Raw genomic sequence first — 27,557 nt, 5'->3', positions numbered from 1 at the left:
CAGAGACCCACGTGGACACACAGAATAAATGTTAAATACAGTCAACACAACCGTTCGGTAATTCACTCATTCATTCAAGTCTTCGTCTTCAGCACCGCCCCGCTGAGAAGCCACATACATAAAAGTAAACCAGACATGTTTGTACAGCTGAACAATGTGCAACATGAGATGGCAAATGATCCTCGAAACAATAGAGCTGCCACGATGACACGTCTGAAGTGGTCCCACCCGAGCTTACACAGAAGCAGCACTCAACATTTAATATATTTACAACGAGGTTAAGAGCTGTAGATGCAATACATTTCTTCCTACTGAGGGTGTACAGACTGTAGAGACTGGGGGCCCGATGCACTGTGACCTGAGAAAACATACACACCGTTTTCTCAGGTTGTAATGCACTGGGCTCTCTGAGCTACAGCACATATATAAAGTATGGACCCTGCATACACAGATCATATTATATGTGGTTCAAACTTCATTGTACTTGTTGTACATTAGGGATCGACCGATACGATGTTTTTAGGAAAGATACCAAGGAGACCGATAATCAATATCTTAGTATCAAACTTTAAAATAACTAGTGATGGGAAGTAAATAAGTACAATTTACTGAAGTGTTGTTCTTTACTTGAGTATTCCCATTTTCTGCTACTTTATTCTTCCACTGCACAACATTTTAGTAGCAAATATTGTACTTACTTACTTCACCACATGTATTTGACAACTTTAGTTACTTTGCAGATTCAGATTATTCAGTCTTGACATGTAACCAATCAGACTGTTTTGTAGGTGGAATGCTGAATGAGTGACTACAGACAAAAGAAGCTCATCTTTAAATTAATTTCATCTGTTGGAAATGGGACAAAAAAGACCCAATAAAAAACAAACAAACAAACAAACAAAAAAAACCCCCACAAATTCTGATAATCCGAAAAATGCTGAATTTCTGATCTGACAGTCGGCCAAGCTGATGATCGGTCCATCCCTGTTGTATTTGTTTGAACTTTTCTGGTGTGAAAGCCAGCAGGAACCACATAGAAACCACCACAGCTGAATTTTGTCTCAAGTCTGAAGCTCAATCTGAGGTGACTTTGAATCAAATTAGTGGATTCCCCCTTTTAACCGTCCCACTTGTATATATTGGTTGCTGCGACAGGCTCCATCCCACGGCCCAAATTTGAATATCCCCTTAACATTACTTCACAAAGTCAGTGTTTAGCTTCAAAACCAGTTATTGTCTCGTGACCAAGGGTTTAAATCACAGTCCCGTTGTCCATTTTCTCTCCACTGATCGTCTTGGATCTAGCCACCGGGCCAGTATGGACCATACCACTGGATGAAACAAAGGGGGAAATGGCACAGGCTCCTCTTTTATCCAGTCGGTGGAAAACGTTGGCTCCATCTGTTCAAATGAATGTAAATGTTCTGTATTTACACTCCACCTGGAGGCATGAACGCTGAGCTAACCAGAGCAAAACACTACACACACATATTGGTGGAAGCACAGTTTTCTATTGATATATTATATGTTGGTAGTTTATCTCTATGTTGATGTATATTTTTACACCAAATATGAGCGTGTGAGAATGCAGTCTCTGGCGTAACACAGGAGCATGGACGCACCCTGCCTTCAAATGTTGATGGTATAGATGTGTGAATCAGTACGTGCATGTGTTCCGGCCACATCCTCGTATCTCCTGCCCTTGTTCACAGTTGGTGCATCCTGTATCGACCTGTACACCTGCGTCCCCCCTCCTCCTCCTCCTCCTCCTCCTCCTCGTCCTAGAGGACCTGCTCGGTGCTGGAGGCGGAGATGTCCAGGAGTCTCCAGGCTGCGTTGGGGTTGAGCTCCTCCTGGTCACGACACAACGCCCACACATACATCATCCTCATGACCTTCCCCTGTAGAGGAGGGGGAGAAGAGCAGAGGGTCAGCCACGGAGAGACAGTATGAAGAGGGTGGAGGGTTTTCCTAGACTTAAGTTCGAATTTCTAGAACTAGAGCGTCTTTCAGATTTGGCTTGTGATGAGGATGTGTGATGCAACCTGCTAGGCAGTGTGATGCAACGTGTTAATATTCATATAAGATATTTCACACTTATGCTTAAAGTAATACAGACAGATGGGGACGGGACATGTGTTGCAGAGTGCTGATCTAATTTTCAGTTGTTTACTTCCTTGAAATTACACCGTTTATATTAGATTCCCTACGCTGGTGCAGCGATCATGAGTTTACTCACCGGATCTCCTTCCACAATGTCTCCTTTGGGGCTACGGATCACCATGACGACCTGTGCCTGGAAGGTGATGATCAGCACCGGGCCCTGGTCCATCATCTTACCCATCGCTAGCTACAACGTACAGACAAATTAAATGAGAAGAACACACATAAAAAGAGTTATTGCAGCTTTCTAGAGAAACTTGGTTTATTAAAAGGCGAGGAAACAAATAGTGTCGGCTTTCGTGAGTGTAAATGTACTGAATTATCATTAAGAGGGAAAAGGCTGAACAGAGAGAAGGAAAAATAGTTAATATTACTTGGAAATTTGCAACGATAAGTGTGATGGCTGGTGTGAATCACTTACATCTATGTTATCAATGTCCAGGATTTTGGACTGGAAGAGGAGTCCCAGTGCTCTGGCCTGCTGGATGGGGTGAGCCAGCTGACTGTACGTCTGCAACAGAAAACACATATTTGGCATTACACATAATAACACATGCAGTTGACAATTAAGCGTTTTTTTCCAAAAGCTGCATACAAAAACATTGAAAAACAGACACAGAAAGTGCTACACCACGTCTCCTGGCAGCATTTATCCTCAGTAATTATGTTATGAGATGTTTAAAGACTAGGGAGAGATGACCACAAAGAGTTGATTAAGTATCAATCTGCAGCATTGAACTTACAGCCTCGTAGCACCAGTCTTTTAATACGTCCAGCTCTCCACGGATCATAGCCTGCAGAAAGGACAGTGACACTGTTACTGATGATTGATTACAACAGAGGGATATTTCCAGACAGCTTAAGCAGTACATTTGACTTATTCTGTGTATAATTTAATTATGCTTCAGTCACCATTTTACCAGACAGTTGCATGGTAAGGTCTTGTCTTGTCTTGAAATGTATAGATCACAGGTGCTTAAGTTACAAATGGGATTCTTACAAACCTGCTTGAGCAAAGTTTTTTTTGTTCTTTTATGAATCGAGCGTAAGCACATTGTCGAGAAATGATCTTAAGACTAAGAACAAGTATAAATCTAAGAACAATTTTATAAATGAGGGCCAAGATCTTCATTTCATTAAACCACATGCCATTCCTTCTTCAAAATGACATGCTTGTAACTTTCTCTTGTTCTGTAACTGGGAAAGACACAACACATTGAGTGTTTCCTGCCATCAATCATTTGGATTATGTCTTTTGCTGCTGAAATTGCTTTACAATCTGACAGCTGCAGCCTGGCTTTTACTGGCTCTAACTAATTAATTTACGGATTCTGATCTGTTGTAAAAGTTCACGTTAAATGAAGCAAGACCTTCATCAATAAGTCTTTACTTAGCTCAATACCTGAGGGTGTTCCACTAAAGAGGCTGAGAGAAGCAGCCAGAGAGAGTAGAAGAAGCTGTTTACCTCCAGTATGTTCGGGATGATGTCTTTCTCACACTGTTTGAGAAAAGAGTCTTTGTCAAAGGTGGGGTCCGCCTTCACGATCTCCGTCAACACCTCGGACATCTCTGTCTTAGAGAAGAGACCGCCTAGAAAAATAAACACCAGCAACATCATCAGTACCATGAACGGAGCATTATCAAATATATACCTTTATATCTTGTGATGGAGCATTACTGTACCTAAGAAGTCAGTGACTCTGTCAGTCACCACTCTGGACGCTCTGATGACGGCGTTGTCACTTTCATCATATTTCATCTTCATCTCAAAGAACCCTGTAGGAAACAACAGGACGAATACTGATGAGGATCGATTGTTTGATTGATTTCTGTCACTATGGGGGATAAGACGTGCAGCAGTGGTTGCACACAGGCCTCTGTCAGGATAGACACTTGACACCTGAACTGTATTAGTTTATGCAATCTACTTTACAGAGTCTGGTGCCACCTGCTGCCCTTAGAGGAAACTACACATGTGCATACTGTAGGTGATCTATTATATAACACTAATTCCACAGTACCTGAGCTAATAAATCCAGGGGATTTTCTTACTGTTAAAAACTACGTTATTGTCCTTGAAGTCCTTCCACTGCTGGAACCACTTTGAATCCTTGTGGAGCACAACACCCATATCCTCTCTGCAACGCAAAACACAAGAAAGACAATCAATTCCATCATCAGCGCAGTTATGGATTAACAGGGATTACACTGTCCAAGAGAAGATATGTGTTCACAGGAAGTGGAGTTTTAGTTCCAACCGTCACTCACTCATTGGCCTCGAACACTCGGGAGTCGCTGTCAGCTGATTTGGAGGAGAAATCGCTTCTCTTCCTCAGCTGAGAGGGAGCTCTGTAAGGCCCCGCATCACCGACTTCTATCTCCTTCTTCATGGTCTCCACACTCTACAGAGATAACATGTATTACTCCTCCAGAGATGCTCTCATTTAAAGGGTGAAATCTTGGAAACTTGTGGATGTTATGTTGTCTCTCCTGACCTGTGAGATGGCCTTGAACGCACCGGTTCGGCCCAGTTTTTCTCCCCCTTTGGAGACGGACTCAGCAGAGTGCATGGCCGTCCTCGCAGCCCCCTCCACACCTTCCTTGATCTTCTTCCCGATGTCGGTACGACTCACCTCCTCAAGACCCTGCAGTCAACATGCCAACACAACACGAACGCATAAAGACAGAAGCTTTTAGTCAGTCAGTGAGATTAAATATACAGTATGTCACTTTTACAGAAACCACATTTGAGTCCAGGGAGTTTTCATACTAGTTTCGTACATTTCTGATTTCAGCCTCTTAAATGCAAATATTTTCTTCTAAAAATGTCTTAAATAATGTTTCTTTATTTTCTTGCCTTTGAGTTGTTGACAAAACAATCCAAAAAATAATCAACAGATTTATCGACAATGAAAATAATCGATAGTTGCAGCCCTGGGGAAAACGCTTTGAATCCAATTAGTTAATATCATAACTCCAGAATGACCTTGGAGATATATTGACAATGGAGAAAACAGTATAATCAGACAGTTTTACTAAAGGCTCATCTGCACCCGCAGCGCAGGAGCGTGAGGAAGTGGTGACATCTTACCTCCTTGACAGTGTCTGACAGGGAGCCAAAGGTCTTCTTAAACACCTCTGAAGTCTTCACTGTCTCAGCCTCTATAGTTTTCTACAGAAGGAAATAAAAAAAATAAGTAACGCAGATAAATTACTTTCATTTCATGACTCATAGAGACACTGTTCAAAATAAAATCACAGATGCTACAAACTAAATAATGTTCTTACATATTTCCTGCGGGCTTGTTGGAGAGCATCAGACTCCTCGAGCCTCTTGGCCTCTTCTCTGAACCTTTTTATGTTGTCTTTCATCTCCTGATTCTTACTGAACTCCTGACGCAGGTTGTCCACAAACTCTCCCAGGAAACCTTTACGTCCTGATGCATATCGCACCTAATGAGGCAGAAAGAAAGGAAGACTTTAGTTGACCAGACAGACGAATGAGTAGAGTGAGCATATTATTCACACATTTCTTTGGGGAGGTCCTGCTTCATCTGTGACATTAAAGTCACACAAACAGCTGATTGTTTTCTATGATATAATCCACAATGAGTATGTGTTATTAAAGGTGAACGGTCAGTGTGTACCTGCACAGCTGCAGCTGGGCTCCCATGTAACCTGTAGGCATCTCCTCTCCACACTGCAGAGACCAGAGGCCGGGAGCAGAGGGCTAAGGCACGTCTGCCAACCAGCTGCAATGAAGAGTCAGGGTAAGTACAAACATCAACTCTGCCAACACTGCAGTGGATAAAGAATGAGTGACAGGTGGTTAATGGGATACTAATGAGTCAGGACCCATCAATAGTGAGCGAGGATTAAAAAAGGGAAAAGGGCAGGAAAAACAGGAGTAGTGATTTTACTTGTAAGAACCCAATTTACAATTTGTTTTGGTCATTTGTAGGAAAATTTGAATCTAGGCTTCTTAACAGCATACAGAGATGGGTGACATATTAAAAGAAAAGCAAACAAAACGTATCAGTAAGATGTGGTCCAACACAGTCCTCAAGAACAGCTTCAATGCCCCTTGGTATAGATCTTCTTAACGTGCTACTGGAGGGATGAACACCGTTTCATTTAAAAGATATTCCCTCATTTGGTGTTTTGATGACAGTGATGGAGAGCGCTGTCTCACACATTCATCCAAAAATCACATTAAAGTGTTCAACTGGGTCGAGATTGAACCATTCAGTGACCTCTCGGAGGCATTTTCATTGAAGGAGACAACCCACCAACAGCACAACAGAGCCGCCTGCTGAAGCCCTCACTGCAGGGGTCAAGCGTTCAGATCCGGACTATCGCTTTAGTCACTGCCATTTGATCCAATTGTTACTGAAGCTCCAGTCATCAGCGCCCTTTGACAGTCACTTTAATGTTTTCCTCTTGCAGACTTGATCCACAAGCTATTCAAACGGGCCCCGCTGACAGGATGATTGCTTATTTCATGCAGTAAACATGTTTTGGAGCATCTGTATTAGTCACGCTTCTCAATTCATATGTTCAGATTTTCTTTTCATTTGTCAGCCATTGTCTGTATCTCCATACAGGGTTTAATTATGGAGCGATGACATTTGTGTGACTGTAATCATGTGTGCAGTCGGCTGCTGCACCAGACTCTGTGACCCCCCCAAGCAGAGATTTCACCTATAATGTCACTGCTAATGCTTTTGGCACACTATTTTGGGAGTGTAACATAAAATGGTGCCCACATGGTGTTTGTCTGATAGGAGTGACAGCAGATCAGTGGAACAACACCTGACTTAAAGGGCCACAGATTTACCTTCACTGACAATCACACATTCAAACTTTGAGACTCTCTGAATGCTAATGTTTGGGTAAGAGCTAAACACTACAGCTAACAATGATGTGTGTGATTAACTGTGATAGCTTCACACAGAATGTTGATGTAACACCGCCATTATTAAACACACGGTTATACCACCATCATGAAGTCCCTGAAGCGATGAGTCGGTACCTGCTTACATATGTCAGACTTTTCACCCGAATGTTACCAGTTTTAAGCCCCCAAACACAGGTATCGTCCTGCCTACGAGTCTAAAACAAAACGTGAATGTTGGACGTTGTCATGTCGGAGAGAACATGGTGATCCCTCCCGTCAGCCTGATGCAACACGGCCTTTTCTACCAGACATCTCGCGCTCTTCGCTGAATTAAAAAACACCCTACAAAATCCCAACAACGTAACCGGAAGCTAAAGGACGACTAACAAAGCTGTGCGCTGCTACTCCCTTCGTCAAATTATCTGCTGGAAACTCAGGAGCTTGCAGTGAAGGACGTGTATGGTCGTCTCACCTCGTAGCACCGACACACGGAGGCTGCCATCTTGATCTTGAAATGCGCGGAGCAGCACGTGCATCCTTGGCGCAGCAGCTGACCTTCCCCTCGGCCAATAGGAGGAGAGGTGAGGGGTTTGGGGGCGGGGCCAGCTGTCAGCGTGTTCAAATGGAAGGCAGAGTTGGACGGCCAAGCCCCGCCCACATCCAGTACCCTAACCGTGCTTCGTTCAATACAGTGGGAATTTCGGAAACTTGTGAATGCTCTGTGAGACTTGCTGCATTTACGACACCCGCTAACTGATGGATTTAGGACGTCGTAATTTTCATTCTTGACGTACATAAATGTTGTCATCTATGAAACTAAATGGAAAATCTATAATTAGATCAACCAAAAAAAAGACAAATGCAATTATATTTTGTAATATACATGGCATACATCATTATTTGCCTCTCTACTTCAGAATCAGAATCGCTTTTTATTGCCAAGTAAGTTTTCACATACAAGGAATTTGCTGTGGTCTGTAGGTGCAAAAACAACAAACAATACTAAAAATAATTAAAAGATGTACTAAAAATATAAGTATATGCAGTATATAATTTAATTTATCAACCATTATCTTATGTATTATAGCTTATATATTGATTAGTTTGTCTTCTATTAGCATGTATTATTCCCATAATTAATTATCTGTGTTATAATAATTTAAGTAAGTATGTATTCTCCAGCACACACCTACCCCTCACCATACATATCTATATATTTACCTACATATATATACACACACATATACCCACTTTCCTTTCTGCAAACAAACAAATAAATAAATGAACGTGTATGAACCCTGTAAATTGTGAAAATGATGTTTTTGTACATATATTTTAAACCAGTTTGTGTTTGGACATTGCTTCAACTCCACATTCAAAAACTCTTCTATAGTTTTACACCAAGAATGAATATGGACAAACTTTTGAGTGTTGTGCACACCTACATTTTAGATTTAGTTTCCCCCTCAAATCATAATAGTTTTTGAATATTTCCCTGTAGGAGATTGTTTTTTGCCCGTGATCAGTGAATTTAAGTGCTTATGACTTTAAAAATCATGAGCATCCTTCGTGGCCTGTCCCTGTCACCGTCTTCATTCAGAGTTGACTGGCTGTCACCGGGCTCCAGCTGGCTCGCTCTCTGCCGGCATGCCGAGCAAAGAGCGCCCCCGTGAGGCAGCTATGCGCGGCGCAGGGACTCCTCCCCTCCCTCTGCAGAGTTGGGAGCTCTCCCCTTCTGCGGCCAGCTCGCCTTGACAGCCAAAACTGGCGCAGAGTCTCAGCACAGACCTTTCCCATATTTTTCTGGCATATAACGACAATCCAGACCCAAACTCTTCACACATCCTCTTCCGGAGACAAGCGTTGGAGCGGCCTCGTCTAGAATGGGGAACCGAGACGATGAATACGATTTCTTGTTCAAAGGTAAAAAAAAAAAAAAAAAAATGGAAAAAAAAAAAAAAATGACTGCATTCCCCTTTTACACAGGCTCTCACCGACGAAGCTATGTTATATAAATGCCTATAAATCTTGTGCGGTGTGTGTGCGGCCGGTTGTGGATGATGATCGCCTGCTGTTATTACAACATAATGCTGTCATTGTGACACCACGGCGCCTGCAGCTATATTTATAGGTATAGGATGCAACACCCCATCCGTGCTCTGCCTTTTCTTATTAAACTTTCATCAACTCACGCGGCGGGATTGTGTCGTTTTGAGCGAGCACTTTTTTTCCTCTTTCACTGAATGACATTTGGTTGTTTTTGTGCTCATCACCTCCTGAGGTTGATGAGAGGCCTGTTAGCCTTCTGCTGATCAATGAGCTTCATCCTCACAGGATTGTTTGTGAGCCAGCTCTCACTGGGAAAAAATGCTCTTATAATCTTATCTTATTACTTTTGTGTGTGTGTGTGTGTGTGTGTGTTCGCATTATCGTGACAATCGGATGAGTGTGTGTGTGATCTGGAGATAGAGGCGGGAGGTACCAGGACTCAGGTCTGGGTTTTATCTTCAGAGAGCTTCAGTCTGATCCAGAATGACTTCCTTTGATCGTGCTATCAGCTCCTGTGGCACATTAACATCCCGGGCCTGCAGGAGCCAAAAGGGCCATTTAGATGTAACAAAGTATCCTCTGTGGGATGAATGGGGCATCTGCCGGAGGCTCCCTCTCTCTCTCCGTCTCTCCCCCACCTCTCTCTGCCCCGAGCCATCGTCTGTGTACCCGGCCGAAACAGGAAGGGCAAGGCGGCCTGAAACTGTCGATTCAGGTTTTGATGAAGCCCTGTTATCAGCTTCCTGCAGCCCGGACCGGAGCGATGTCGGCACGCAGGGACAAAGTTCGGCTCTATTTCCTTTTTTGTGTGAGAGAGAGAAAACAAAAGGGCTCCACCTCTGCTGCTGCTGCTGCTGCTGCTGTGATGGAGCAGCAGCCACCTCAGCCTGGTCCTGACAGCACAGATCACTGCCCCTCTGATGTCTCACTGAGCTCCAGGCCTGTTTATGATCGATCCATGTTGACTCACTTTACACTGTGCATGCTCCACAGTGACTGTGTAGTTAACTTGTGTTTCTTTTAGGTAGATTCCCATATTTACACTCACGGTGCTGGTGCACATTCACATAGTCCTTTATTGCAGAAGGCCCTAGAAAGTTTGTGGCAGACAGAAAGTTTTAAAAGAGACATTTCAGGTTCATCATTTTATTTTTGGGTTAGTATTAGAAGAGGTTTACATCCTTTAACTCTTTATCTGAAAGATCAGGGTATAAAGTTTATTAAAGATGCAGGGTGAAAAGTGAAGACATCATTTATTCAGTTGAGCTTATTCTGCTCAACTAAAAATGTAAAAAGTTATGAACAACCTTCCGCAGTACTTTATTATTTAGATTCTGCCATCGCAAACTAAAGCACATCTTTATTTATGGGATAACTGATGGCTGGGTGATGGTGTAAACCATATACCATACCTCGATTTATTCAAAGTAAAGTCACTCTGTCAGGTTTAGGTGTAGGTGATCGGTTACTAACAGCGACATGTTTGCTTCAGCTGGTTCTGTCGCTCTTTCTCTCTGTCAGTGATTCTTTACTGTGACAACAGGCTGCACATCCACTAAAAGATAGATGTTTATTTGGTTAAAAAAGGGGCCGTATCAGATAAACAGATCAGTGTAGCACATTGTTCAGTGTAATACATGAATTATCAGACAATTCATCACATTTTGTTTTGTTCAGAAGCTGTTAAACAATGCAGAGCTGTGGTGGCTTTAATGTCACATTGTCACACGTTATTTCGGATGCATTGTGGAGCCATTCTGTTGTTGTTGTTGTTGTTTCTTTTGACGAATAAGCTGTGAAACTATTTTAAATGGATCAGAAAAAGACTAAAGAGTAAACTTGTACAGTTCAAATCCGGTGAAATAGAAAGATTAAAAACACGACAGAAACAGTTCAAAGGCTTTTTAATGTCATTACGTGGTATTATATTCTAAAATAGGAACGTTTATAGCTTCGACTTAAACGTAGTCGAAGTCAGATCATGTCTAATGTCATCGGGGAGGTGTTTTGTAATTTGCTGCACTCCTACTTTACAGCAGAAATATGCATTTTTCACATCCCATAAATCACACCGAAACACGAAGCCCCCGCGTTCTGCTGAAACCAACATTTAGAGGCTCGTTTTTATGCCATGTCAACATTTCTTGGATCTATTAATATATATAGCCTATCCCCTGCCTCACCCATCACACATGCTGTATACAAACACACTTGTCTCATCTTTTCCTCCCCTCCCTCCCTGTGCTTCTCTTTATCCTCCACAGTCGTGTTAATTGGGGACTCGGGCGTAGGGAAGAGCAACCTGCTCTCTCGATTCACGCGGAATGAGTTCAACCTAGAGAGTAAGAGCACCATCGGGGTGGAGTTCGCCACGCGCAGCATCCAGGTGGACGGCAAGACGATAAAGGCTCAGATCTGGGATACGGCAGGACAGGAGCGCTACAGAGCCATCACCTCAGCGTGAGTCCACGTCTGACACTTAGTGCCTCAAAGTGGAGCACTTACATGAGGCAGATTTTTGGATATGAGCCACAACATTAACTTAAAGAGGTTGATGGTACTTTTTGATCAATGATTTGCCAGGATTACAACTACAGCAATTAATCCATCTGTTGTCAACAACTACATTAGTTACCAACTATTTTGATATCCAATTAATTGTCTTGATTAATTATTTGAAGGAGAAAAAGTTTAAATTCTCCAATTTCAGCTTCTTAAATGTTTTCTTTACTCCTCTATGACAGTAAGCTGAATATCTTTGGAGTTGTGGACAAAACAAGACATTTGGGGACGTCACCTTGGGTTTTAGATTGACGTTATTCACCTTTTTTTACATTTTGTAGACCAAGCAACTAATCGATTAATCGAGAAAACTAATTCTCAAGCCGCCTGGGCATTGCTCAACAAAATCAGAGCTAGTGGGTTTAATCTTCTTGAGTTTACCCAAAAATGAAAGCCATTTTCTACTCACCCGCATACTGATGGAAAGTCAGGTGAAGTGAAGAGTCCACAAAACATTTCTGGAGCTTCACAGCAGAACAGTGCTGCAGCATTCTCATAGGGGCTTCCCAAGACTTGGATTACGGCACGAGCAGTATGGAGTCCTTTTATGTTATAATTTTCGATTGTTTCTTAACTTTATAAAACAAGTCCCCATCTACTTCAGTTGCTAAGGGGAGTGCTGCAACCCACTGTTCTACGAAACTTCCTCCGACTCCATCAGCATAGGGGTGATTAGATAATGACTGAATTTTCATTTTTGGGTGAACTGATCCTTTAAACACAGAACCCCAGGCGGCCATCAGTGTTCCAGATACATAAGTGCATCTGATAAATGTCAAACATGTTCAGGGTAAACCCAGAGAATATGTAGGTTTCAGAAAGCAAACTTTGACTTTGACCTTTATATCTCACAAAGTATTGAATTTAAGACCAGAACATCTCATAACAGCTTGAAAATGTGTACTCGTTGAATAAGATACCATGAATCTAGCTGTTAACTTAACATGACCTCAAACAGTGTTCAGTAAAGTAGACAGAATGCAGACTGTACTAACTCCTGTAATAAAATGACTTTTATGAACCTGCAAACATTCTGACACTTCCTGTACACACTTGCGTTGTCACCACTGGGTCTTTTTTTCCCGTTACAGATATTACAGAGGAGCGGTGGGGGCGCTTTTAGTGTATGACATAGCCAAACACCTGACTTATGAGAACGTGGAGCGCTGGCTGAAGGAGCTGAGGGACCACGCCGACAACAACATCGTCATCATGCTGGTTGGCAACAAGAGCGACCTGCGCCACCTCAGGGCCGTGCCTACAGACGAGGCCCGGGCCTTCGCAGGTACTGCAACTCACAAAAAGACCCAGATTTTTTTATGTTGTGTGTGCGGTTTGTATTATTATATATTCAGTAGTAGGCTTCTGTTGCTGTTAAACATATGTTTTCTTTTCTTCCCCTCAGAGAAGAACAATCTGTCATTCATAGAAACTTCAGCCTTGGACTCAACAAATGTTGAAGAAGCCTTCAAGAATATCCTTACAGGTATGCTTGTGAACAGGGGAGCGACATCAGAGCTACACTGTTGATATTTTACTTAAATAACAAGAAACTAAAGAACTTTTTTTTACTTAAATCATTCCTAAACCTTTGTCTAATGACAGATATATAGGGTGGCCAAACTTTTTTCCCTTGGAGGGCCATGGGCCAAAAGCAAGCGCCTATTAAAATGTATTGTTAGAGCTCAAAATGGCGTTCTACAGAAGCCCTCAGAGGTCATAAGAAAAAAAATGTGAAATCCATTTTGTAAATGTGATCTACATTTTTTTGTTTCCTGTGTTTATGACTTAAAACCTTGTGAAGAAAGTGTTTGTCAGGATGATCTAAGTTCCTTAAAAAAAATGTCACTTGCCTCTCAGGGCTTCTGTAGATTAGGATCCCAAGTGTCCTTTAACTGACTGGCTCCCTGCACAAAATGTCACTATGTCCACCATGTTGAGATTATGAAAATTAATTATTAATAATTAAGGATCCTAAATATTTAAAGAGCATTTTTACCTCAGAAAAAAAAAACGCATAAGCAGCATTTCATGTAATTATTTTTATTCTGGTGGATCAAATCAACCCTGGTGGTGCTCTACTTTGGGCAGCCTGCACTAAACCTTTGTGTGGAAGTTTTATTTGAACTCAGTGGCTGAAATTAACAGAGAGAAATGATTTACATCCGCAAGAAAATGTTAATGTCTGGGAACTAAACTCTTTATCTTGTGTAACTTCCTCTTAGTTATTTTCATCTTGTGTAATATTGTAACTGAAGTATCAACTTGTAAAATATCTCACCTCTGGGTTAAAGCATCATTTTGGGTGTTTCCCTAACATGTTGCTTCTGAAGTGCCAAGTGAGGACCATGCACCCTCAACACGTCATTTCAGTGTCATTAGAAATGTGATCCTGTCAGCTAGACTTTGCCAATCCACCCTAAAACAAAAAAAAGAATAAAGGGGGAAAAGGCTGATCTGTCTCTTCTCGTCTCTTTTTTCAAAAACAGAAATCTACCGCATCGTCTCGCAGAAACAGATCGCTGAGCGGTCTGCCCACGACGAGTCCCCGGGAAACAACGTGGTGGACATCAGCGTGCCACCCACCACGGACGGCCAGAGGGGGAGCAAACTGCAGTGCTGTCAGAACCTGTAACCCATGGCAAAACCTCCCTCCTCACCTGGGTCGATTATTAATTGAAATCCAGTGTCGGTGTGCTTCCATCCGCCTGGGGTGCAATATTGTCTGAATCTGCACTTTTTAGATCAGTGGAGTCAGTTCCCTCATGCCACAAACGATCAATCCCAGAAAGAGGTGTTTGAATTGATTTCAAATTGTAATCAGACCCAGGTACAATCTGCTACATCCCAGTGCAAAAACAGGACTGATGGTACCGCGGAAGTAGCTGCCACAGTTACCCATGATAGTGTAGCAGTCTGAATAGCTTTGCCTGAGACCTTGTTAAGCCTAGACATCTCCCTGTTAGACAGTTGAGGCCACATGTCGGAGGCCTGGGGTTTGAATCTCGCCTGTTTCAGTCGTGCCAGCAGTCCTGTTTTTGGGCTTTCCTCCTCGTTCAGTCTTCATCTCAAAAGTGGTCGTGACGCTGCTGATGCTTACTTCATTTTGTGTAAAATATATTCTTTTTTTTTTTTGTTTTGATTTTGATAGCTTGTCTGCTCACATACATTATATTAATGCCATGAAATTAAATTTTACAATATTATGGTGCTGTGTCCTCCTTTTATTAGTAACACATCCACTAGATGACACACTTTACCTGCACGGTGACCTCACAGGGGTAACGACCATGTAGCAACACTGCTGTCTCTGGTCAAGGTGGAGCTAGTTTTATCTACTTGACATACAGATAATCTTATCCTGTAAGGTTCAGTGGTTTCCCCAACCTCGGGGTCAGGCCCCTGCAAATGGTCACATGATAACTGGGGAGTTGTGAGATGATTAGTGTGGTAATGAAGAGTGTGATGTTTTAGACTTTGAAGACAATCCTGCTTTTGTTGTAAAATATTGGATAATTCGATCTCTTTTGGTTTTTTGTTAATTTAATGAAACCATCATAGAAGCTCTAAGGGAAAACCACTCTTTGTAAGAACTGGTAACTCATTTAACACAAGAGGCCTCAACTACGGCTGCAACTACTGGTAACTTTCATTATCGATGAATCTGCAGATTATTTTCATCATGATTATTGGAGTTATCGTTTAGTCTAAGTGTGAAAAAATCTTGAAAATTGCACATCAGATTCACCAAATTACTTCTTTTATGTAACAAACAGTCAAAAACCCAAAGACTCTTAGTCAGTGCTGTAAAATGTACCTGAAAGTCATACTTGAGTAAAAGTAAAGATATCGTGTATTACTTTGGTAACATTAAAGAAGTACCCATACAAATGGTACTTGAGTAAAAGTCTTTAAGTAATGTCAATCTGAAAAGTAACTTTTGTTGTAAAATAAGTGTAGTGGACTTTCCCTCTGACTTGTAGTGGAGTAGAAGTATAAAATTTATGAATGTCTATTTTAAAATGAAGTAGAAGTACCTGAAATTGTCCTTCAGTAAAGATCTTGAGTAAATGTATTGATAGTATTCGCTGATCTAAACATTTACACAACAAGATGCTGAAATCTCAGGGCACGACCTCGACATTGATCATCAGATTATATTTCCAAAGACCGCACGAAGATCGTTAGAAGCTGAGACACCTGAAAAGAGCAGACGAGTCACATTCCACATTGATTTAGTACAGGAGTCCCTCGTGTTTTATTGCACAATAACCCAACTTTTCAGGGGGATGCAGCAGGAAGACTACAATAACACAAAATACTTTGTTGAGCGTATGCTGCATACATTGATTGACATCTCAGAACACGTTTCTCTTTTGCACCTTTACAGAGTACCAGCCTGCTCTGATACATCTCTGTGTTTCTCATGTAGGACAAAAGTCTGTAATCTCACCGTTCAGAACACTGGTTTCTCTTCTGGTTAAAACTGCATCTCTTGTGATGTGGGACGTTACTACTGGTCGTTGCTAGGCAGCTCAATTAATGAATGGTGCATTTACAAGTGGAGCTAATGCACTTTTTTTTAATGACAATAGTAGAGACGTCATCCAATTAGAATGTAAACACTTTTCCACACCTTCAATACTATTTCCCTTACGTTCCTGCACTGCCGTCTCACGGCTGCAGGTAGTGTTATCCCATATAATACAGTCTTCACTGACCCCGTGACAAGTGTGATAAATATGTGATGCCTTAGCTGTCGTCTAAACAGTAAAAGGATCTTGATTTCCACTGTTCAGACAGCAATGATAAAGCTTTACCAAGAAACTTCAGATTCAGATTATAGACAAGACCGTTGGCGTGAGCGACTGTCGCCCTTTAACCGGTCGAGAATGAATACTCACAGATAGACTTTGTCAATCATGGTTTTAGATTATTCTCCTCTGCCGGGCTACTGGCTGCCCATTGTTCAAAAACAGCTAAATACATTGTGAAGGGGCATGAGGGAATTATAGGTAGTGAATATGTTTTATATTATACTGTAGTAGCATGCTGAATCACTTATATCCTGCTACATTAGCTTGTGTCTTAGTATTTCATAAGTTTGTGTCACGGACACACAGTTGGGCTGGTTCGTCCATTGTCCATGTGTCCATGTCGTTCACATCCCAGCACCGTCTGTCTGTCAGTCTGTCCAGTGACAACTCTGTGTTTCGACATCAACTATGACTCCGGAATGAGTTCTTCCCAAAACCACTTTCTGTGGTTGGCCAATACCGTAGTAGTTTACATCAAGTGCTTCGATAAAAGAAAACAGAGGGAGAAAGTAGCTCTCTCCTCTCAGAATGGTCCATATGAAGTGCAAAAGTTCATTAATATGATTAATTTTGTTGTTTTTTTCAGCGAGTGCTTCAGTGGACTTTATTTTAAATATTCCTCTTGGCACCACTCTGCACTCATACGATGGTCTCATCAGTCATTTTCTTGGTCGACTTGGTCGGCACAGAACGCTGGGTGGTGTGCGCCCCTTTCATGTCGGGCATGAGCAGGCGCACTTTCTGATTGGTCCTCCTCCACTCCGAGTACAACTGACAGTGATACCGAAATGACACCTGAGATTGGATGGAAGGAGAGCGGGGAGGGGGGGAGACAGGAGAGAAAAGACAGACATGAATACAGCTGAAAGCCAGATATTTGAGACAGAGTAGTACGGATACACAACAGGAATGATGTGCTGACCGAAGCCGCTGCACGGCGGGCGCTCGCGAGCCGTGTGCAAAAGGGCTAATCTTTCACTGTTAGTCATATCTAATGTTACTTTTGCTGAAGATTAAAGGATTAGGTTTCTGAAGAAGGTTTCAGATTAACAATACATCCTATTTTTAAATAATATGATCCAGTTAAGGAAAAGCAGCTTAGTTTTACTTCAGAGTCAAATCCAGCTTAATTTTCCCATTTTCTCAGAGTTATGCATGTATGTGTATGCATGAACCATCTGGCCAACTTTTAAACTAATGAGCACTCTGTGCCAAACATCAGGGACTTCACATTTGAAGGGATGAAAAAAAAAATCCACTTTGCGTTGTCGCCCAACTATCTACTGCTGTTTGTCATAACCGGTGACTTTCAAAAACGTGTTAGCAGGTAAATACAGAAGCAGCCATTGGACGAGTTAAATGCTGCGAAGTGAAACTCAAGTTCTACTACTAGCAGGCAGTTATAATGATTTATAATAGTGAACTTTATTTATATAGCACAATTCATGCATAAAATGCAACACAAAGTGCTTAACATAAAAGCAGATAATCATAACATTTATGCGAGAGCAGCATCTCCACTCCAGCTCCCTCATGTCATTAAAACTCAGATGTAGCCAAATTAATGTAAAATCAATGTGGAGAGCATTAAAAATAACCAACACGACTTTCCCCCTGATCTAATGATTGTAGTTAGTCCCCCAGTGGACTTCTTTAGCAAGTTTTGTTATTAAGCTTTTTGGGAGTTTATCATTAATTTTCTGAACCAGTTTTTACAACTTTTTGTAGACAGATATAATTATGGTCCAAAATGACCTGAAATGGCATAGTTTTTATCGAAAAATATAGAACAGCCTGTTGGGGGAGGCCCACCAAACCCCCTACTCTTCCACAAAAAAGAAAAACACTGTATGGCCACCTGTTGGGATGATGTATGGACGCAGTACCTGTCTCTCTAACAACCCTATTATCAAGTTACACATGCCTTCATGTCTCTCTATTTTCTTGGCTTTGTTCAAGTGTCACATGAGAAATGGCAGCAACAAAGAGTCATTTCTACAATAATCAACAACAGAACATAAATCTGAAGGCTTGGTTGTCTTTCTATTGTGTCTGTGCCAGCTCATATTTGTTTTTCCAAATCTATGTGGGACACCGAGACATTAAAACCAACTTGTGGGTGTGAAGATGCCAGAGAGACAAACATTCACTCTGTGCCAGCACTTTAACAGCAGTATGTAAACATGTTTTCTTAACTGGGGGAGAACAATTTAAGTTAATATACAGTTACCAGTGTCCAGAGGATGTAGATGGTGAAGAGGGCGATGGTGAGGGCGATGAGACCGACGGCTTCCAGTCGGCTCTTCAGCTGCAGGTGGTCCTGGGCTCCCCTCAGACACAGCCAGCCGGAGATGGCCGCCAGGGGCGTGATGAGAAGGAAGCAGGCCATGTCGCACAGCAGCGTGCGCTTCTCACTGCGAGGACCGGGGTCCTTCAGCCACTGAGGACGAGCAACACGAAGAGGTTGTTTGTCTAACTGACAACTAGCTTTCTTCAGGGTCACCTTAGACAGTGTTAATTAGACTGATTCAGGTACTGACGATACCTTATAACTCTTCATATAGAATAGTTTGCTGATGCACTATGTCACATTGTTTAAGAAGGTATTGCATTGTTAGTTAAGATACAACACCAATTATTGCCTGTAATTTAGCGTTTTGTGCTCTGGTTTAGTTTCTCTTTTATTGTATTCTTATTTCAGACACATGCGATTGTTTATTCTCTTTAGGTTTCTCTATTTTTTCTGTATTTATTCTGTCCTTGTCCTTTCTTATTACAACAAAATGATGCCATTTAGAACAAGAAATAAAAACTGGCTTTCCTGAATAACTAACATGAATGCATTAATGCTACTGAAACTAGTCTCATGAATGAGACTGAATGCGAGCTCTTACAAGGTCAGGGAACCAAGACAGGCAAATCATCTCATACCGCAAAAGGTGCTACCTGTTGGCTCACACTCTACATGGCTAAAAATCTATCCCACCAACACTTAAAATATCAGTCCAAGGCCAAAAGAAAAAAGGAAGAATTAAGCTTCTATTTGTGAGTTAATTATTCTTGCTCATTTTCACATCTTTTCATCAGTCAAAGCATTCATCCTGGCAATAAACAGCCTCTAACCTGTGTGAGTGGTTGTGGTCGTCGTTCAATAGTGAATTCTGTGTGACACAGTTCACAGTAGCTGGTGTTGGAGGAGGACAGCCACTTCTCCAAGCAGCTCTTGTGCACTTTCCCCAACGTACCAGTGCAGTCGCAGGGGGAGAGCAGCGTCTCCCCTCCGGCTCCCTCATGACAGATCCGACACATGCCCACGTCACTGTGGAGTGGAGAAGACGACAATGTGATGATTAACCAAAGAACAATGTAATTGTAGTATGTTGGACAGGGCCCCATGCGAGTTCCTCCCTCTCTTACCTCTGCAAGCTCACCGCTTTGACAACGGTGGAGAGTGGGCGGCCATCTTTAGCCGTAACCTTGGCAATGTACTGGGCCTGCGCGGTAGAGTCGGACTCCTCCGAATCCTTGGAGGCATCGGATTCGGCGTTCCCGGAGTAATCACAGAGGGAGCCAGGTAGGTGGCAGCAGCCCGACGAAGACATGGCTCAGCTGAGGGCGACAGTGACTAAGATGATGGTGGAGGCGACTTCAGATGGAGGTCTGATCCAAAACCTGATGTCCTACACCTCTCCTCCTCTGTCCACCTACAGAGCAATGCCTGGTGGACTGTGACCAGGAGACAAAGAAGAGGCAATCTGAAATGACAACATAAGTACAGCATGATGTTATTGTTACAAGCCTGTCATACGATCCTGTATAGGTCTAAGTGATGCCGTGTTGGGCCTAACGTGTCCTCACGAGGCAAACAAATTAAGTTCCATCTCTAGGCCGTACAAAAAAGCTTGAAAGATTGTTTCCTGAAAATAGACTAGAAAAACAACCTTCAAAATGTCTCAAAGCGAGGCATAAAACATGCAAAAAAAGTCCCTATTTACCAAATAATACAAAGCCATGTTTTGAGGCCAAGTTATGCTTGAGCTGTACAGAAAATTGTTAAAATCAAGATGTCATGAATACTAAAAAATTCCAAATATGTCCTGCTCCAGAGGGATGTGTTAAAACAAAAGCACATGACATCCAGAATTATAAAACTGGAGTGACGGTGGCACCAAAGAGAGTCAAACTTATTTTACATTAAAAGTTGCACTGCGTAGTGTTTGGGAATTTTTTTAATCAGAAGAGAAAAATCTTCATTGATTGATATTCATGCTTAAACAAACTAAATGTACCAACTCTCACCGCTTTCATGACTGAATAAACAAACAGACGTTCAAGGACAACATCATTGCATACTGTTCTACCTTGTTTACATTCGGCGGACCCTGCCACCCTGCCTAGCTTCAAACAGTGTTCATGGGACCTTATTTTCCTCTGAGAACAGCTTGTTTATTCAGTATGTATCACCTTATCAACATTGTAAATATTACCTTTCTGAGTTTCTGAATTGCTTTTCCAAAACTAAATACTTCACCTTTAAGTACTAAATACCAAATAGACATGATAAATAAGATTACCAGTAAATAAGGTTTATGGGGGCTTCACCAAAACGTGTTTGCAAGCCAATTCATATTTCAGCTCATGACTGTGCCTGGAAAAATAAAATGTTTTAAGTTAAATTTAGAGTAAAGCTTGGGAATAAGGGGGTGCAGCAACCTGTGACCTGCCCTCCAGACTCACCTGTGTACTGCTCTCTTTAACAGCTATATACGACAATCACACACAGGTATGGAGACACACTGTACTGTGTTTAAAGCAGGCAGAGCCCCGGACGATGAAAGGAAATAAACCAGAGTAATGTCACTGCGATTCAACTGTGGAAGATTAGCACTGTTTTCAACATATTAGACGCCAAGAGAATAAAACCTGGAGCTGTCAGACCGTGTGGACACTGTGAGACCACACAGTCCACCTAAAATCAAACATTAACAGTCACTATGTCACAGCTAATTTCGGCCGATGTGAAGATACATGATTGATAGTGTCATTAATGTACAACAAAAGGCACAACGCAGCTCAGCGCAGGAGAAACCAAGTGAAGCGGTCGGACAGCGGTCACCCAACACGCTGCTATGTGCCGTTAGCGTGAAGAAAAGCTGACAGACGAGCTGGGGAGAAAAAAAACAGACATTAGCGTAAATTTGTACTCACCCGACGGCCTCCCTTTTTCTCGCTCGGCCTTGGCCTTGGCCCTGCGTTAACCAGACACTAGCTAAGCTAAGCTAACTGGGCAGCCCTAGCTACAAACTATGACATTGACATCTAACCAACAGCTGACGATATGAGGGGATACGAACGACGACCGCATGCGCTGAGTCCTCTCCATGGCGTGTAGCGTGTCTCCCCCGGGTGATTCTGTGCGGAAAGGTGGGAAGAAATGGCTGCTTCTGCCAGGATTACCAGACACGGCTAACGTAGCTAACAGGCTAGCAACGGGCAAGCCTACCTCAGCATCCCTCAGCTGTGCGCTGGTCATGTGACGCGCTGCTGCCTTCGCGGCCACTGGTGATGTTGTAATAATGGTGACTTTACACACATTACCGCAAACACGGTGACAAATAGGACACGTCATGTACGCCTGTGAGTGTAAGAACTACTGGTAATTTTCTTCTTACAAATGTGCTGTCAAATACGCCAGTAACTATTGAAGTCCAGTAAAAATGAACGATGAAAGTAATGCGTGTGATTGATTAGTTTGTTCAATTATTTTTATTCAAACATCAGTCACTTCAAGAGGTTAAAGTAACGTAAAAACAAAGCTACCTGTTCCTTGTATATTTTCATTAATTCCTAACGTTTTGATGTCTGTGACCAATGACAAAATAGCGCTTCAATCCGTCACAACTCCAAAATACGAGGAGACCTGAACGCAGCGCACGTTACAAACAATACCAACAAAACGTGTGCTCGTCCCTGTCAGGAGATACTGTGGCTCAAGTGTTTAATCTGTTTTTCCTGTCTATATGGGTTTGATTTCAAGTAGGACACGAACATTATCCTCTATGGAGAAAACATCTGGAGTAAGTTATATCAGAATAACACCGCTGGGTGGCAGCATTTAATCAAACCTCTCAGGGTGTTGCAGAGGGGAGGGAGTGGGACAGCTGTTCCTCAGGTGGGTTCAGGGCACCTTCAGGGGTGAGACAGGGGTTTAAAGGGGTTTTTGAAAAAAAGAAGGAAAAAAAAGCCAATAATTTCAGTCACAAGCCATTAGTACAACGATAAATGACAACAATATCAGTTAAAGAATTCAATTAATATAATTTTCTGCGTTTTCCATTTCAATTATGCTACTTTATTCTCCCACTCCACTACATTGCATTCATCTTTGTATTAGGATTTTGTAAACTTATAAAGAGCTTTTAAAATATGATGCATTCATGTATAGAAAGTGAAATCCATGGATTTACCTCAATTAACTATATTGAAATGCTGCTCATGTGTTAACATATCAATAATAATAATTGAAAATATCTGACAGAGAGAAGTCTGCTGTATAAAATTAATTTTACATTTTTTTTTAATCATATTTACTTTAAGGTGCTCTGTGGAGTTTCCATGTAAACAAACAAAAGCTATGTTCACTGTCTGTAACCAAAATGCATTGTGGGTATCCTTGACGTGTAACAAGCATATACTGAGTGCATTTCCTTCCTAATTAAACATCTGAAAACATATTTTAAATCGTTTACATCCTTGTTTGCTTGCTAATGATCTTGTCAGCTGCCTCTGTTGGTGCATTGCTACCTTTCTTGACACGCTACTGTGATCTGTTTAGCCAAATAACACAAAACCAACCAAAATTGCATATTAAGTTCCTTAATATTAAGGAAGTACTTCTTGATGGCGGTTGTTTTTTTAATTTTAGTTTGAAGTAGGTTACTGGTTCATAACATCAATCATAGCAATGAAACATTACTCCACTGAAGTATGCTGCATGTCTGCACTGGTATCAAACACACTTTATTGTGCCATATAAATAGGACTGTTGATCAGATACAAGAATCCTCAAAGAGTTCCCTCTTATTGACTTTGAACTGTGTGAGTCAATGACTTCTCTCTTTTTAGCATCTGCCAATAGAAAGGAAACTCAATGACATTAATGCCTGCAAAAGCAAATATTTTTGAAAAGTCCTCATGGCCTAGATTTTTAAATGCAAAGCTCAGAGAGTGTCTAATTCTATTTTTGGTCAGCTCGTCATCATGCCTTCATTCTGCCACGCATGGAAGAGAATAATTTGTCGCTAGATCTACAAAAAAATGTTTCCAATTTTATTCTGGACCATGAACAAACGTCAAATATTAAAATGTACCCTCACGTGAATTCTGAAATATTTCTGGAGCGTGACCTAAACTAGCGACCTCCAAGAATAATAAATTTTTAACCATTAGTTAAACAACATCTATTTTTGTCTTGCCCCTGCCTCTTTCTTCTATTTCCCGTTGAACCCAAACACTGATAAACAAGGGGGCCACTCATGTGATCTGCGAATGTTACTGAAAACGGGGACCATCACACACTAATACACACACACACGCACACCTCAGAGCGTGTTTCTCATTAGTTGTCCCACCCGTCTGTTTGGTCAAAGTCCAACACGGGTCATGAGACACTACCTCTCTGCATGTCTGGTATCATGAGACATGTGTTAGTGGACTTTAACACTGACACACACACACAGATGTGCAGGCAGTTCATTTACACATCACACATTTCGGATGTTTTAAGCAGTTAGCCACTATTTGAAAATATTAAGAAAATACATAATGCGGTATTTCTGAAATTTTTAGCAGAAATATTTCAGGTGATTTGTGTGTTTGTGTTCATGGATCCATCTCTGAAGTCATAAAGGAGTTTCTGAGGCTGGTAGACAAAGTTTGAAATAGTTTGGATGACACGGCTGAGATTCAACAGATTGTGTGAATACATTCACTCTAGTTGTACCGATTGTTCAGCTCATGACTGACTTATTGTCAGTGTGTCATCATTCCAGCCTGCGGCTGCAGGCAGCATTAGACTTTCCTTATCATGATGCCTAAGATTCACCTTACTCAGCTTCTAGACAAGCCTGTTTCGTCTGTATTAATTTTGTCAAAGTTCAGTTATTATATACACACAGAGGAGCGCATGACATCACCTGCTGCACCTGCATGTGGGCCTTCGTCACATGTGCAGGGTTGCTGTCAATTACAATCCTCTGACAGAAGAAAAGTCATAAAATTAGACACAAACTATTAATTCAAAGTAATAACTTTTCTATAGCATTAAAGTTTGATGTGGGAAACAGTTACAAGTTGTGAGCTGCACGGTGTGAAGAATTCGATCCGTGCACACAAACACAACAGCAACATACATATATGCAATATATTTCCACATAACTTATCTGCAGTACCACAGGGAGAATTAAAGAGAGAGCGAGACAGAGGGACTGAAACAGAGACAGACGGATATCAGCAGGCAGATTGCAGAACTTATTCACAGCGTTTGGCTTTCAATAACAGTATAATTGGATTGCTGCAGTTCCATCTCGTGATCCTTTCAACTGTCAGCAGGAATCCTCATGAGCACCTGTAAAAGGCCATAACTCAGTTTCTCTCAGTTTCCGTTGCCCTCTTGTCTTTGTGAGGACACTGACTTGACCTTGCTGCCTTTCTCACACTACAAAGTTATATTCACTGCCCAACTGTCCGTTCGGGAAGGCTGTTTGAGCATTTATTCCATATCCTTGATATTAGATGTCATTTTCCTCCTCTAGTTTAGTTTTTGTCAGCACTAGTTGGACATTTGCTTGCACTAGTTAAAGAAAAACTTACTAGTCACTCTTTTTCAGCCACTTTTCTTTAACTATTTCGATAATAATGTCCTTTTGTGAGCATTTAACACCATCCAGCTACTCAACGCCATTCAATGTGAGACCCTGGACACATGTTGTCACCTTCAGCAGCCTTGGCACACCTTGGGATCAATAATCGTTGGGAAATAAATACTATAAATAACTTTGGCAGTTCCATTTAATCACTACTGTTGACCAATCAAAGCTGCACTGGAATACCATGGAATTTCACCCAGGACTATTCTGAGTATTAGCCTGTGTTTACCTATCCATCAGAGTGTTTATTTCTAATGTTTTGGACTTTCACCGGGTACTGACCGTATTGATTTAAAGATACAAATAGTCCCACAGCAACAAAACAACAATTTTAAATCAAAATAGATTACAGTAGATGTTAACCTTAAAAATGATTTGTTCCTGCTTTTAGTTTACAAATGAAATAATAATAAAATATTGAACTGAAAAAACAAGATGGCTCGTCCTACAAAATTACTGTTGACACGTAGATTTTTAATACGTGTATATCAAAAATATCAATGTGATTCATTACAAGAAAAAAGAAAGATGAAGATGAATAATGATCTAAAGAAAACAAAACAAAGAAGTGACAAGTCTTTAAAAGAATACCATACACACTTTAAATAAAAGAGATGTTCATCAGAAATATATCTATTTCTGTAAAATATTTATTCAATCACAAACCCTTTCATTTCATTAAGGATGTGTGTTGTGTAATAGCTGGAGATGAAGGGGATCCTTCAGCGTCCATCCTGTAACTTTAAGTCATGTGACTTACATAACCTCTCTAATGCAGGACATGACATTATTGGTTTTCACTTTACAAATGTGAACAGTGACACGACGCACATGACTCCAACTTGTCCTACTGTGCTCCCAATTACAAACTATGTGGACTCATTCAACTACATTATTGAATCAGCAGCTAACTATTCTGAGTACAGTCAGCTGATTGTGTGGCAGCTTTCAGAAATTAAAAAAACTACAGTTTTGGTAAAGCATCCTGCTTGATCTACTGTAAAACTGCAAGTAGTCTGTCTACTTTGACCATTTCTAAGTGTGTGAGCTACTAAACTTTGGGTTTTTAATGGAAACATACCTTTTAATTTGCATATTAGTTACTTAAAGTGGGATCTACCTTGTTTTTCCAAATGTGCTAACGTTGCGTTTACTCATATGTTCTGGTTAGCAACTGAGCATTCCTTATTTTATACAAAAAAATATTCATTCAAATAGTTAAAATAAAAATCTATGTGGTCTCTCCATTGCTGGGGAATGCAAGTACAGTAGTAAGGAATGGGGTTTGGCCCTATAGTCAGTGCCATGTAGCCAGCAAAGGCTCAGGGTTTTAAACACATGGATGTGCATGAAACTCTCACGGTTGAATCATCCGTACAAACACATAGCAACCGCATTGAAATAAGTCAGGTTCAGCCAAAAGAGCCAAAGGTGCGTATTAAAACATTAGAAGCTAAGTCTGCTATGAATCCCAACGGCATTGACCCAAGAAACAGCCAATCAGCGGGCTGAAAACTCCAATGTTTAGACTATCTTTGGGTTAACGAGTTCACTTTTATAGACATTTTCAATGATATCAGTAACTATGGCACAGCATTGTAAAATTCCAAGTGCAGATAATCAATATGGGAGATAACAGATATTGAGACAGAGTAATTAAAAACAAGATCATTATTGTGTGGGTGTGTAGGACTGGCTAGGTTTACCTGAATGCATTTTGTTAAGGAAAAAAATGCTCAATGTCTTGTGTTTTGAACAAGTGCAGATTAACTTCAACACTAGATTTATTCATGAAAAATACCATATCAAATTGTGCTATGTTTACATCTGCTCAGATTTTTTTCACTACATTGGGAAAAAGACCATGAAACTGCATGTTCCCTGCCTACTATCAAAGTGCACTTAATAGCCCTGGGCTAACTTATGCTTAATGTTTATGTGGATCTGCAGCAATGTATTACCATGCTAAGATCATAGAGGAACATTTCTTTTTAAAAGGAACATTATAAATGTTTTAAATAAAAAAAACGGCCTTGGTTTAAGGCCTGATAAATTAATGTCCAGACGTCGGCGGTCATTTCTAGACAGTACCCTATTTAATCTCCAAGTGGTCAACACATCGTGGCAACACTTGTCTGAAAT

At 41.2% G+C, this 27,557-nt stretch overlaps 3 protein-coding genes across 3 annotated transcripts; 1 reads left to right on the top strand and 2 right to left on the bottom strand.

The window, feature by feature from the left end:
* Positions 1-825: 825 nt before the first annotated feature.
* Positions 826-7,584, bottom strand: LOC141016275 (mitochondrial import inner membrane translocase subunit TIM44-like). The gene is made up of 13 exons (XM_073490537.1): positions 7,533-7,584; positions 5,811-5,915; positions 5,452-5,616; positions 5,255-5,335; positions 4,659-4,808; positions 4,432-4,565; positions 4,216-4,301; positions 3,847-3,939; positions 3,629-3,753; positions 2,907-2,957; positions 2,585-2,674; positions 2,240-2,350; positions 826-1,901 (listed from the first exon to the last, which is right to left on the bottom strand). The coding sequence occupies exons 1-13, from the start codon at positions 7,560-7,562 to the stop codon at positions 1,782-1,784; spliced, it is 1,341 nt and encodes a 446-aa protein (XP_073346638.1). The 5' UTR covers positions 7,563-7,584; the 3' UTR covers positions 826-1,781.
* A 1,224-nt stretch (positions 7,585-8,808) lies between these two features.
* Positions 8,809-14,907, top strand: LOC141017315 (ras-related protein Rab-11B). The gene is made up of 5 exons (XM_073491982.1): positions 8,809-8,983; positions 11,374-11,569; positions 12,763-12,956; positions 13,077-13,157; positions 14,161-14,907. The coding sequence occupies exons 1-5, from the start codon at positions 8,944-8,946 to the stop codon at positions 14,304-14,306; spliced, it is 657 nt and encodes a 218-aa protein (XP_073348083.1). The 5' UTR covers positions 8,809-8,943; the 3' UTR covers positions 14,307-14,907.
* A 994-nt stretch (positions 14,908-15,901) lies between these two features.
* Positions 15,902-22,023, bottom strand: LOC141016786 (E3 ubiquitin-protein ligase MARCHF2-like). The gene is made up of 5 exons (XM_073491330.1): positions 21,697-22,023; positions 19,906-20,243; positions 19,612-19,807; positions 18,719-18,928; positions 15,902-17,283 (listed from the first exon to the last, which is right to left on the bottom strand). The coding sequence occupies exons 2-5, from the start codon at positions 20,088-20,090 to the stop codon at positions 17,128-17,130; spliced, it is 747 nt and encodes a 248-aa protein (XP_073347431.1). The 5' UTR covers positions 20,091-20,243; positions 21,697-22,023; the 3' UTR covers positions 15,902-17,127.
* Between the last annotated feature and the right edge of the window lie 5,534 nt (positions 22,024-27,557).

This window comes from Pagrus major, chromosome 21, assembly GCF_040436345.1.
Source record: "Pagrus major chromosome 21, Pma_NU_1.0".
NCBI classification, from domain to species: Eukaryota; Metazoa; Chordata; class Actinopteri; order Spariformes; family Sparidae; genus Pagrus; species Pagrus major.
Note: the sequence above shows the minus strand (reverse complement) of the source record. Positions and strands in the feature narration are given on the sequence as shown.

Coding starts and splice junctions, on each gene's coding strand:
- LOC141016275 (XM_073490537.1), bottom strand. CDS start 7,562: ATGGCAGCCTCCGTGTGTCGGTGCTACGAG. Junction 5,916..7,532: donor CCGTGTGTCGGTGCTACGAG/GTGAGACGACCA, acceptor TCTTCATTGCAG/CTGGTTGGCAGACGTGCCTT. Junction 3,754..3,846: donor CAGAGTCACTGACTTCTTAG/GTACAGTAATGC, acceptor TTATTTTTCTAG/GCGGTCTCTTCTCTAAGACA.
- LOC141017315 (XM_073491982.1), top strand. CDS start 8,944: ATGGGGAACCGAGACGATGAATACGATTTCTTGTTCAAAG. Junction 12,957..13,076: donor CGAGGCCCGGGCCTTCGCAG/GTACTGCAACTC, acceptor TCTTCCCCTCAG/AGAAGAACAATCTGTCATTC. Junction 13,158..14,160: donor CTTCAAGAATATCCTTACAG/GTATGCTTGTGA, acceptor TTTCAAAAACAG/AAATCTACCGCATCGTCTCG.
- LOC141016786 (XM_073491330.1), bottom strand. CDS start 20,090: ATGTCTTCGTCGGGCTGCTGCCACCTACCTGGCTCCCTCTGTGATTAC. Junction 19,808..19,905: donor AAAGCGGTGAGCTTGCAGAG/GTAAGAGAGGGA, acceptor TCCACTCCACAG/TGACGTGGGCATGTGTCGGA. Junction 18,929..19,611: donor GACCACAACCACTCACACAG/GTTAGAGGCTGT, acceptor GCTCGTCCTCAG/TGGCTGAAGGACCCCGGTCC.